The 13595-nt window shown below is 34.7% G+C and overlaps 1 protein-coding gene across 1 annotated transcript in view; it reads left to right on the plus strand.

The window, feature by feature from the left end:
- Window positions 1-7235, plus strand: part of GABRA6 (gamma-aminobutyric acid (GABA) A receptor, alpha 6) — a 23912-nt gene extending 16677 nt beyond the window's left edge. Inside the window, exons 7-8 of the mRNA XM_010282174.1 lie at window positions 1893-2156; window positions 7121-7235. Of these exons, the coding sequence (XP_010280476.1) occupies window positions 1893-2156; window positions 7121-7171 (315 nt within the window). The 3' untranslated portion in view covers window positions 7172-7235. The remainder of the gene's footprint in view (window positions 1-1892; window positions 2157-7120) is intronic.
- Window positions 7236-13595: the final 6360 nt, after the last annotated feature.

The following is a 13595-nucleotide window of genomic DNA, read 5'->3' on the forward strand; positions in this document are numbered from 1 at the left end:
CATCCATGAGCAGAACTTGGCATCATGTTGTAGCAACATCATTTGTTCTGATACTCTGGCAGTAACAATGAACACTAAAACGACAATTCCTGTTATAACTCTATTTTAAGTCATACATCACATACCAGGTGTGCTAGGTTAGTCCTTTATCTAGAAATTGTGGCCCAAGTACAAATATAGGCAATGTATTTCAGAAAATGCTTCTTTTCCTTTTAATGACCCAGTCATTTATCTGATTTACTAAAATCTGTTTCCATGCATAGAAATCCTGCAAGATAATTCCGCAAAATGCTGACGGTGGGCTACATTTAAATGAATGATTGTCACTAAATCAATCCCAAAGAATTACTTTAGAAATTGCATATCTAACAGAATTCTGTTAGCTTAAAACCATTCAATTGTTACTATTCCATTTCACAATAGATATATATGCTGTTGTATTGCAAGTTATTTACGTTGTCTAAGACTTTCCTCATCAGTGTCAGTCATTTGGTCATCTAGTTCTGCTGACCAAAAAAGCTGCTTATTCAAACCCAAGAATAGCTGCATATGTTGGGCAATTTTTTGCACAAGATTTTTCATCAATAATCTGGAAATAAGTTTTGTAATCCTTTACTGATAAAGCTTTAGCCTCAATCTCAACTAAAATGTCGTATGTTAGTATTGCTTTTTAGAGTCTAAGGTATTTCTGTTGCTCCCTATTAAGAGAAAACTTGAGTACTACATATCAAAAAGATAAAAACCAGCTTGACACTCTAGGCATTATTCTGTGTTTTCTCAGCCATCAGACAAATCTTATGGCTGCTGCCATGCATCCACATTAGTAATGGTAATCCTGGGTAGTGGCAGTAGCAGCAAGGTTTTTGAAAATTTCCTCCCATTTGGTACTACTGTGAAAGTGGGCAAATGCCATCCATTAGAGCAGCCTTAGAGCCTGTGGTAGATCCTATTCCTAAGCCATTTCTGCAAGGAAGAAATCTATTACTTCTACTCTTGTGAAACTAAAAAAAAGGCAACTTGGCCACAAATAAAACAGGTGTACATAATAAATATACATGTCAGCCTAGCAACTAAGAGGTAAACTCTAAATGTTCCTGACATCTGGTCAAATTTTTAGGAGTTTCCATAGAGCTTTCTGAAGAGTAATTGGACCTGGCTATGAATATTGCACAAAATATAAGAATAGTTTGGTTGCATTTTACCATAAATGAAAAGAAAAATAGTCCCATTACAGTTAGGATGAGTATTTGTCTTCAGTTGTATACATGAAACTGCTGTAGGAATCACGAGATATATTTGAAAATGAAATTTCATCCTAGAAAAAACTACAGGACAAATTAGCATTCATGTCTTCGGCACCTGTAAAGTCTATTTCCTTTTGTGCGGCAGTTTTCTAGTTCATCAGCAGCTAGTTTGGGGACTAATAACAGTGTGACAGCTTGACTCCATTCAGTGTTTACCAAAACTCATCAAATGGGCTCACACACTTGAGCCAGCCCATATGTGCTATTTTGTTTAAACTCAATGCCTATCTACATAAACTTCAGTCATACCACTATATTGCAATTTAGATACATCATTACCTTCTTTTCTTTTCCTTTTAGCTCCATCTTCTCTTTTTCTTTCTCTCTTGTAGCTTCCGTTTATTACCATGTTAAAAATATGGAAAACACATATTCTTTTATGTTTTTACAGCAGATCTTTAGGCCACAAATGTACCTCTGTATATTTACATTATTTTTGTGATGTCCTTATGGTGCTCTATAGCAGAGAAGCAGCAATAAATCAAAGTTGAGTAAAAAGGCGGAGAGAATCCTAATAAGCACAAAACCTAAGGCTCTATATCCAAAAATCACCTTTTTCCCCCCACCTTTTTCTTTTTTCTTCCACAGCGTTCTGACTCCAGCTGTAACCTGAAGAAGCGAGTAAACTCCATAATGTCTCAGGCAGATCAGTCTCCTGAAGCCAGCATAATATCAAATAGTGCATCCCAGTGTCAACCAGTGTCTGCTCCTCCACCAGCCCCACCACCACCACCACCACCTATTGGAGGAACAAGTAAAATAGACCAGTATTCTAGGATCCTCTTTCCAGTGGCATTTGCAGGATTCAACCTGGTATACTGGGTTGTTTATCTTTCAAAAGACACTATGGAAGTAAGTAATAGAATTTCTGAATACTTGCTTGTAATATGTAATGTGCTTACTTGACCAATATTATTTTAATTGTTCATTTACTCTTGCAACTCCAGTTCGTCAGTCCTTTCTGAGGAAAGTTCCTGATAATAGCTTTTGTTAAAAAATCAGCTGTGGCTTCCAGTAGTAGTAACACTCAGTACAATGCAGAAAGGCTATTTAAAGATGAGAAATGTAAACACTTATCTCTATGCCATGTTGCACTGAGCAGAATGCATTGTGTAAGACAATGTATGACACCATTCTCAGCAAACAAATTAATCTTAAATCTTCCATTTCTTAATCTAACTATCTGCAACAAGAAATGGTAGAATTATCTGTTGAAGCAATGTAGCCAAGGAGATAAGAAATTTAATATTGCCTAAGGTTTGCTCAGTGAAGTAATAAGATAACAATCTCCCACAAAAAGTTTATTATTCATTCTAAACATTTATCCATAGTGTGAAGAATTGACAACTGCAATATACAGTTTGTGAATCAAGATTCCCTGTTTTTATACATTTTAACACTGATTTTTTGTTTTTTCTTCATATAGCTGAACTGTTTTTTGCAGATAAAGCTCCTAAATTCTTTGCTTAAGTTTGTTTGAATCAGAGTGATCCATGAGGTCCAGAAGAGATGTGTGCCCTGCAAATTGAGCATGTCTACAATAATCAGTTAGTGATTAGCTTATAATTTTCAAGCAGTCATTAAACTTTAAGTCTTTAACGCTTTAATTGTCTAATTTTTCTCTTTTGCCTAAACACAGCTAATGGTGTCCCATTTCCTTGGTAAAATATACATTCATTTGCCTCATTGCCATAGAGTTTTTGAATCTCAGTGTACACTGCAGTCAATATGATTGGTACATTCAGCTTTATTTAGGACAGCTAGAGAGATAATGATGGTATTTAGACAGTACTGAATGCACAAAGTCCTTACATCAATAAAAACAGAGTCTGGCAATCTGGTATGAGTGGTGAGCAGATTGTACCTTTATTTCCTAGATTAGAGGTAAAGCAGGCCAAGGGAAATCTCTTGGACAGCCAAGAGATGTTGCAGTTCAAAGTAACAAGACAGTGCTGATCAGCTGATTGGTGGCATCTTGCCTCTGCTTGAAGCAGAGGCTACTAGCCTCTAATTTTGCTGATTTTTGCTACTAGTATGACCTGGAAAATGCTGTCTCTCAAAGATGGAGTGTGCTGCCAAGTAGCTTATATGAAAACAGGAGGGCAGGAAGATAGGAGGTACTATCTCTTACAAATGTTCCTGCAGATGTCTCTCTCAAGAGGTCACAGCTGCTAACTCCTGGCCACTCAAAATCTGCCCAATGCTAAATTTAGCATTTGTGCCAGAGTTACTGATCCTGCTATTAAAATATTGACTATGTGTGCAAATTACTTATCTCAATCAAAGAAGGGAAGTATCAAAAAACCTCCTGTATAATCATTACAGCTTCGGTTTAGAGGCCAGTTCATCAGCTTGTATAGCTTGCCATAACTCCAGTGATTTAATTCAACCGTTCACATTCTGGATATAGAAATATTTGGAACATAGCTGCCATTTCTCTTGGTACTGATGAAATATTTACACTGAACCTTGCATATTAATAGTTATATTAGAACTAGGCTTTTAAAATACTTACTTTTAGATACTTAAGTATCTCAACTATGTCTAGGACATAGTGCCAACTATAAATATTTTTAAAAGACAACTTTTGCAAGCTCACAAACTCAGAAATTATGTTCTCTAGTAGCCTTATGGAATGACAGAAATCCATCAGTGAAATTCAGAAAACCGAACAGTATTGACAGCTGGAGTGTTTCAAATGATGAAGAATGTAAACAATTATGCAAAATGTTGATCAAGTTCTTCTTCCTATATTACATTTTCCTCTTTGTGTACTCATCTGTAACTAATAATGATTGTTATATACATTGCTAGGTTTCTAACTCAATATGTTGTGTCACTTTGCCAGCTGTTGCTTTTCAAGGAAAATCAGGATTAGTTTTGCTTTAAAAATACATTAAAAATATGTAAGAATTTCCCATTCAAGCAGAGGAGATACAAAAGGTACATGAACAAAGCCTGGCATGCTTCAAGGCCAGTTCAACTCAGTCACAGGCTCAAGCCCAAAAGATTAAATATTGGTACAGTATTACTCAGTTCAGAAATATAATTTCATTTAGAAAGTGCATTTTATGCAGTATTTCAGGTATATTATCTTTTCTTTTTTGAGTTACTTCTTTGAGTTAATTTGGCTTTTGTTTAAAAAACAAAATGTGAAAAAAATTTTAATCAGTTCATTGAAATAACCAAATTTTCTGTGCACAATTTCTTACAATGCACCTTTCTAGGATTTTGATTAGTGTAGTTTGGCGTGCAGAACATCATTCACCTAAGTCTGTTATTGTGAAGATTCCTAAACCGAACAGGATGGTGCATATAGAATAAATCAAGAAGCACTTCATTAATTTGTTTGTAAAAGCAGGCTATTAGCACTGGAATCAAAGATAATTTTCAACTCATCATTCTCTTCCAGCCAGACTCTTCTTTTGACTTTGAAGGAAGTGCAAGAATTGTTTTTTACTTCATATTCTGGATTCAGAGCATCAGCTAGAACGAGCAGCCTTGTTAATGTAATGACAGAGTTGTGTGAAATAAGGAACTCTTGCCTAAGCTGTTTGGTAGTATTTCTGTGCACTACTAAGCAGTTTTCTTATGGCTTAAGTAATGGGCCATATGTTACAGAAATTAAGTCATTCTTGTGTATTGTATCTGATAATATTTATAAGAACCTTGGGGCTTGAGTCCTTTTCAAAGGTGCTCCTTGGAGTACCTTTTTCTTCCTCCTCCATTTAATCATTTTCTTTTTGGAAGACTTCAGGTTAAATCACCCTTTCTCGTACTATGCATGTAAACTAAGAGTATGCTAATTACACAGAAATTTTAGGATTTGGAAGTTTGTATAATGAAGAAGGTGTTTCTAATAAAATGTATGCTTTTAAACACTTGAATATTATTTTTTCAGAGCAGCCAGGATTGGGCAGATAGCAAGAGTATCTTAGACTGGACTCTGTTTTTGTACTTCTATATATATTGAATCAAGTCCAGCTCAACAAACCAGGAAGTTTAGTAGCAAACTTTCTTTGTATAATTAATGTTTTGTTACTTTTTAAAGCAAAATAGCAGCATTCTTTGAATGAAAAAAAAATTTACAAAATTGAAAAATATTCCAGGTTGAAATTAAGTGCTTCAAATTAATGCTTTTTATATGTGGGTAGGGATAAAGTTATCTTCTGGCCTTAATATTTAAATAAATGTTTCTATTCTCCATTGGAACAAGTGGGAAAATACTCTTATTCAGCAGCAGTCATCCACCATGCAACTTGATACATAAAAGATATTTCAATTTAAACTGGTTTGTATTGTGGAGTAGCAGTATCATTGCAGACAACAGTTAGATTGGTAAAAGTATAGAAATGAAGCTAATATAGTTCTCTACCTGCATTTTGCAAGACAGCGTGCTGTTAGAACCTGATATAACCAAAGGACAACATAAAAGTAGAAAAAAAGAAGTACTTGAAAATGTGTATGAAGAATGTGTATATGAATGTGTATAAGAAAGTTGAAATAACATACTCCAGTTTTTAGACCACAGAAAATGCTGATACTTGTATGGTAAGCCCACCTTTCTCTCAAAAGGTTTTATAACTGTAATGCTGACAGCTGCTTAAGGATAGCAATCTCACTGTGCCATTTATAAAATGAAAAAAATAAACCATTAAAATTACTCTAAGACTTACTCCCTCAGTACATAAGGTCAGTTTGTAATTAATTTAGATGCAAGGTTTGAAGATGTGACATCCCCAGGATTTATACATGCAAAATGGAACAGGCATGTTTCTATGGTGCATGTTCTTCTGTAGAGTACTGTAATATCTGCCATCCACAAAAAGCTCTATACATAGATATACACAATATACATACAATACACATTTGTCTAGATTCTTCAAATAGAGAAGTTCTTGAAAGCGGAACACACCTGCCTGACAAATTAGAAAAAGTCATACAGCATTTTTTGGCTTTGTTTTTGGTTTTAAATCTTGTCAAGTCCTTGAGCTGAGTACTAATTATGACAGTGACCTTGGCAGGTGAATTGCATGCTTAGTTTATTTTAAAATTTGCTTGATTTAGAATGCAAAGAGTGCCCTTTTAATGCAAAGAATACAAGTACTTAGTCTACCTTTGCCATATCATTCATGGCATTCATATCAATGCATATGCTGTTCTAACATCTTACACATCTTCATTCTAAAGTAACCTGTCTTAATATTTTTATGTAATGTGATATTGCAGTTTTTAATGGAATGAAACATGGAATGATGTCAAACTAAAGAAGGATACGATGTTAAAGTTTTGATGATAAACTGCAGAAAAACAAGCAGAGGCCAGCTTATTATGTTTGGGAGCAGAGGAAGGTACAAAGCCACTGAATGTGCTAAATGTGCTGAATCCTGGGTATTATTTGGACACAGAGAACATAGTATGAAGGCAGAAAAAGAGTTACATAATATGTTGAAGGAGAAGATGAGATTCTTATGATGCATGGATCAAGTGGGAAGAAACAAGAACAGAGAAAGAAACAAGAACTGGAAAAGTATTTAGCTTGTATTTTAATATTCATAAAGCTTGCAGTGTGTATTGTTACATCATGTTTCAATTTAAACACTGGAAAAAGAAAGTTCAGAAGAAAACAGTCATTGCCATACATACTCACAATTGAGCTTTGATGATCTGGGTAACGAACATCAAATTCTAAGAAGATTCTCCCTTGTCATGCAGTTCTATTTTAAGTTTCCTGAGACAGAAATCAGGCAGTTTTATTGGTTAACTTTATTGTTAACAACCCATAGCTTAAATTTCTCTATAAACTTTTCTTCCAGTTTTTTGAACCTACTGCAATGCATCTTCGAAATGACCATCAGTCCAACTGAAGAACAGCTCAAGGTTTCAAAGAAATCACTGAAGGTCATGGTGGGCTGAAGTGACTTCAAAGGATTTGTCTATCCACAGGTGCTCTCAATTTTCAAACAGCGAGTATTTATGTTGGACATCACCTGGAAACAAACTCTGGACAAATCAAAAAGACAGAAACTGTACAGGGTTGTAACAATACTTTCTTAATGGTTCTTACATTGATTCTACTATAAAAGCTCTTGTTAAATTATTTTATTCAATTGTCAAAGAAAAGAATGCATTTGTTCTAATTCTGTTATAAACAATTGAATGTTCACGTGACATAAACTATCAATTACAGGATTATTTTTTAAAAATACAATAAGGATTGCTAAAAAAAGCATGATTCTGAATTGGTATAACTTGGCATGGTTTCACTGAAAGGAGCTGCACTGATTTGCAGCACTTTAAATTGGCCCAAAATAATGTTAAGAAATCCCATGAAAGGGAGCTACAATCCCATCATGTTTTCGTAACCCTTTAAAAGAAAAGATGAGTGATGAATTCTGATTTTCTTTTATTTCATTTCATCTCCTTTTATTTGACATAATATTTATAAAGAATATTTACAAAGGAAATAGAAACTATTGTTCATGCACTTTAGCTGGTTAGTTATGATACTGTAACTTTTGTTGAGAGTGACCATGGAAGTACAACCAGACTAATAACAAGGAATTTCTGGGCCTGATCTAGAAATGCAGGACTGAGACGCCAGGGAGTTTTCAAGGTCTAAAGCTGAATAGACAGCAAGATGCAGCTACCTATCAAGGTACACGCAAACCTGCAGCTCCAGGGAACTTCCTGGAAGCAAGCTGTGATAGCTGGTTAGGGAACAAGCTGCATTTTATCAGATGATTCGACTGAACTGCCCATAGCAAACTCCCTATAATTTTTTTCCAGAGGCAAAACAGCTGTCATACTGTCAGCATATTCTGAGTTTAAAGGTAATAGTATTTTAATTTATTTGTCACTCTCAACACAATCACAAGATCTCTTTCTCATACTTCATAGGCATCTATTATTTTATTGCATATTCACCCTTCATCTCCATAATTCTTCTTAAGAATGTAATTAGGAAAGAGATGCCTAATCAAATCAAACTCCAACCAGCTTTGTTGCAGGTGTAATGGACACTGGTAGGAGTCAAAAGCACAAAAAAGTTTTACATGCAGCCAAACAAAAATTAAGGACTCCTATCTGGAAATTAATTTTAGTACAATAAAATTAAATTAATTTCAACAGAAACATGAAATGCTGCATCGATTCAGGAAATTCAGGGTCTTTTGCTTTGTCTAAACTAACATCTTAGTCACTCTGAGAAAATAGTTAGGGGCTAATTGACTCCAGTAAGTTGTCAACTGCTTTATTGGCACTATAACAATTTTAACTGATGATCTAGCTCCAGCTGTTTTCCTTCTCCTATTTCAAGAGGAGTATATAGCTTTTACTATAGTGGTGGTAGCTGGACTGAACATGTGAGATTACTTTTTATACTCCCTGTTCTTTAACTCTCAAGAGCTTAGATGGGGACAATGTAAGTAGACTCAAGTCAATAATAACTATTGTTTGTACAGAGATGTTTGCAATTTGCTTTTCCTGACTGGCTGCAGGCTGGCATACTTGGATATATTTGTAAGTGCACTGAATTCTTTTTTTATTTTGTTTTGAAACTAAAATTGTGACTTTTTTCCCATTTTCAACATTTATATACTATTTAAAAAGAATTAAAATATGGACACTGGACAAGTATCTTATAATTTGTAAATACATCTTATTTTACAAAAAGCAAATTGTGCTGTAGGGACCCAGAGATTATTTTTCAGTATAACTATACTCATTCTTGCTTCACTGACTAATTTTCTATATTGAGTACATTACTATCTATAAGAGTTTTCAGAGTACTTTAAAATTGGTTTATGCACAAAATGAAAATGTTTAAAAGCTATGGAAAAACAAGTGACACTGAAGAAGCTAAATTTTGTACCTGACATTTGTTTAAAAGAAATCTAAATATGAATTTTACAGCAGATGCAGAGTTACTAAACAGTGACTATTTCCTTGGAGTGTAGTGTTTCAATGTGCAAAATAGTGGTAACTTCCTGTATCAGCACCTTCACAATGAACTAACGGCTCTTAGCACTTAACAGCATATTTCAACATGACGACAAAGACTGCTTATCTTTTTTCAAAGGAGCTGTTCATATGGAAAAGACAGAGAAGGGTTGGATCCCCACATCTGTTTGAATGGTAGGAAGGGAATATGTATTTTTCCTATTATATGCTTTGTAGAGAAACAGGTATAATCAATAATGATGTTAATAATGTCAAGTTATATCTTAGAATAAATGTAATTACTTACAATTAATGTCAGTTCTGAACAATCCTGGTTATGGTCAAACACTAACCAAACAAGCAATATAGTAAAAAGAACAGATAAATAGAAAAGGTTTTTTAATATATCTGTATGTATTTATGTATGCATATATACATATGTATTTCTGTTGAAAATATAAATAATATATATTTCTCTATTTAATACAAATTTAAAGGAAGTTGGGGGATATGGATTTCTTTCAGTATTTTTGACTATTGCAATAGGAAGAGCAGCGGCTAAAGTTGCTGTAAGATGGGAATTTGTATGTGCAAAATAGGGCACTGTGGGGGAGAAGACGAGCAGTTACCTTCAGCTATTGCAGTCTGGTAATACATTATTCAATGTTGACATAACTTTCTATGTATCCTGGTAGAAAGGGTGGTCTGCTTTTAGCCCACAGACTCCTCAAAGGAACAGAGTGTAGCTGAAATCCATCTTCAGCATGTTCTGCTTCATCAGAAATGCAAGAAATAGAAAAACTAACACAATTACAGAATTATATCATGATACAGGAGAAACCTGAATTACATATTAGTCTTTATTATTATTGATCTGGGTTTTTCTCCCCTCCACACGTTATTCTTTCATAATTTCTAAACCAAATAAAAATCCAGCAGTTTTAAGATATAGAAACTATGCAATGGCACACTAGATCAGCCCTGAGATCATCCACTAAGGTGTTCAAAGGATAGTCCTCACCAGAAGCTAAAACAAGAGTTGGATAAACCCCAGAAATGTGAAGATCAAAGTCCTCGACACTCTTTCAACATAGTGTACCATTCAGTGTTTTGATATTTTGATGCATCCTGTCATGTTGCTAACTCAATGCCTTTCTCTTATACATATGCAAACAAAATTCAGAGGTGACTTTGTTGTTACTTAGTTCATTACGTTCTTGTTTCTCTTCCAGTTCATGACAACAAGAGCATTCTTCATCTGCCTTCTTTATAGAAGTCACTCTTGCAGGATTTCCCTCTAATCAGTAAGCAATCAAAGCCTTTCAACCCTCTGCATAAATGCTGTCCATTACCTGGCTTTATGAAGAAACCTGTGAAAAAAAAATTCCTTATCCAGAGGCAGAACGGGTAGAGACTTGGGGAGTAAACTATTCTGTTCTGCCTCCCTACTTCAACATCATCATCACTCAGCCACGGCTGGAATGGTGCTTGCGTACAAAGAATAAAGATCCACAGTTCACTTCCAGATGGCAGTTTGATGCAAGTGATAGCAATTGACTGTCAGCAAAGTATACTGGAAGTAGAAGTTAGTGACAAAGCATGAATGAGACTCAGCCATGCTTTCTGAAATGCAAGTCTTAAAACAGAAACTTTGACCAAGAGAAACAAAGGAATCCAAATAAACCAAAAGCATCCACACAACTGTAAACTAGGAAATGGAAGTCCATATATCTTGAGAGTCCTTTAAAAAAAAAAAAAACAGACAAAAAAAAAAAACCCAAACCAGACAAGGAAGTATTCTAATTCCTGTCCAAAACCAAAATACACGTGATCTTACAAACACAGATCAGAAAAAAACCCTAACTCATGTCTTTAATGTAGTTATACAAAAGTAAGACAACAAAAGTCTTTGCAGAACTTCATAAACCATGTAACCTGCATTTCTGCTAAATCGTGTTGCAACACATTTGGGTTGTTATCAAAGAGGTCATTAGTTCATCAAAACATGATCTGAGCTCAATTATGACTAGACTATTTTTCACTCCATAAGTAAGAGTAATTTCTAATAGTTTTAAGGTACTAAATTCTTTACATGCCTTACAGAGCAAATAAGCCTTCTTTAGGCCATATGCAGTTACATATTCAAGCACTACTGCAAAGGTTTTTCTCCCCACCTCACGCCTACTTTATTTATAATAATATTTTCATACCACAGATAGAAATATTTTGTAATTTAAAACTAAATAAAACTAACGATCTAAAACTGTTTACTGGAATACTTATGCCTGCTATTCCTGCACACTAAAAAAGCTTCATTACTATAACTGAATGCCAGCTTTGCTTTGGTTAACATTAGGAAATATCAACTGTTAGAAGTTGACTTTTCTAAGAGCTGTAAACTCAGTGTGCTGATTTAAACTACATGGAGACATGGTGTTACCAACAGAGATGTGGGGAATAGTTATAAGATTTAAAAGTGGGTTTTCAGCAAAGAAGTCAGATGTTCTATCTGCATGTGAAACAATCATAGTAAAAGACAAATACTAAAGGTCAAATGATGCCCTTTATTGTCTGCTTTTGTCCTCACATCTTCATCAGATCACTACCAAGTGATCTGACTCAACTATCAATGCAATCAAGTCAATGCATAATGTTTGCAATCTCACCTGGAAATTATATTGAAGAATTTTTAGGTCCATAAAAGAGTCTGTGGGAAAGATCGGATTGTGATGGTGAGACAGCTGTAGAAATGACCAGAAGTAGACTGGTTCTTTATCCAAAGCTTTGAATTTCACTGGATTGAATTTAGTTTAAAAGGCAGTAATACCTTTGTATGAACAAAAAGATGGGTTTTGGTCAATAAATGTAATTAAGGTGTATTTTAAAGGTTCAGTAAGTTATACATTCCTTATAGGCTAAAAGTTGGTATACTTCTCCCCTCTCCTCCTTCCCCCTCACCATTTTAGGTGAGTAAAAGCTTTGGTTTCCTTTCTGATCCAATCTTTACATAAAAACCAACATTAATTGCTTAGTATGAGATATCTGCTTGCAAGTCAAATCTATTCAAAAGTCAAAATAAGTTTTCTTTCTTTTTAAGCTTGATCAGTTTTAAATGTCACCCAAGTACACTTTATTTTGAAACACTCTTTAGCATTCTCACTTGCTTTCTACAGGTTTTTGTGAACTAAATGAATCTACTTGGACAGAGACCTTTTGGAACTGAGCAGTAAACAACTATCTCAATAACTAAAGTTTATAAGGTGTTACTGAGTTACACCGGATCAGCTACACAGCCCTGAAGGAGTAGCTGAATAAGTATTAATAAAGAGTACTTTTAGTGTTATGGATATATACATGAGAAACCCGGAGTGCAGCCTCTGAATTACCCACTGATCTATCGAATTGATTCCTATACTACGTGCTGCCAAAAGCAGGGTTTCTCTTTTGTTAGGTAATTTAATTCAAAACAGAAAAAAAGAAAACATTATTTCAACAGTAAAGCAAGGGGAAAAATGGCATTAAATTTTTCAAAGTGAGCAAAAGCTTGTGAGCAGAGTGGCACGTGATTGGTATATGGTGTCTTCCATGAATGAAAGAGAGTCCAGTAACGGCAGCCAGGGCTTGAAACACGGACTGAGGGCAAAAACTACCTTATCTTCATATCTGTAAAATGCAGACCTAACATGGAAAATCAGTACATTTAATGTTACCTTTGGCTTTTCCTGATTCTTATTTCATTTAATTACATTTCTAGGTGGGTTTTGTTTTAAGGAGTAAACTGCTGAATCACTCACACCCAGAGTAGGATCTTAGTAACATTGAACATGGTCTCTGTAAAATAGTTCGAAACATTTCACAGTGCAGCAGCCATAGAATTCCTGTTTTCAAATTATATGACTTCCCAATTTAAGAAATAACAAGCACATCACCTGTCTAGTCTTGGATTTGAAATAATTTGGATGTTTATACTTCAATCTGTGGACAGTTTATACTACATCTGTCTCCCCCCAAAAAAGTCCTTTACCGATAAGGTGGACGGAGCCTTTGCTGACAGAAGTCAGTGTATGTGTCTGACAGCTGGAGTCAAACTTCATGCTTTTAATAGTAACTAAAGTTGTTTCAGGTAGATTTTTAAGTCAATATGACAAAGTGGTAAGCTTTGCCCTTATTACTTTAAGGGCTTTATTCTGATGTTCTTCCAACATCATAAAAGTGGAATAATTCTACTGAAGCAAACTCAGTAAGACCAAAGTGAAAGGAAATAAATGAGACTAACTGGTGCCATATTTAAGAAGCTGTTTTAAATACCAGCCTCAAGCCAATGTGATAGCTCAGTTGTAACGATACTAT

The sequence above is a fragment of the Phaethon lepturus genome, unplaced genomic scaffold (genome assembly GCF_000687285.1).
Source record: "Phaethon lepturus isolate BGI_N335 unplaced genomic scaffold, ASM68728v1 scaffold55292, whole genome shotgun sequence".
Lineage (NCBI taxonomy): Eukaryota > Metazoa > Chordata > Aves > Phaethontiformes > Phaethontidae > Phaethon > Phaethon lepturus.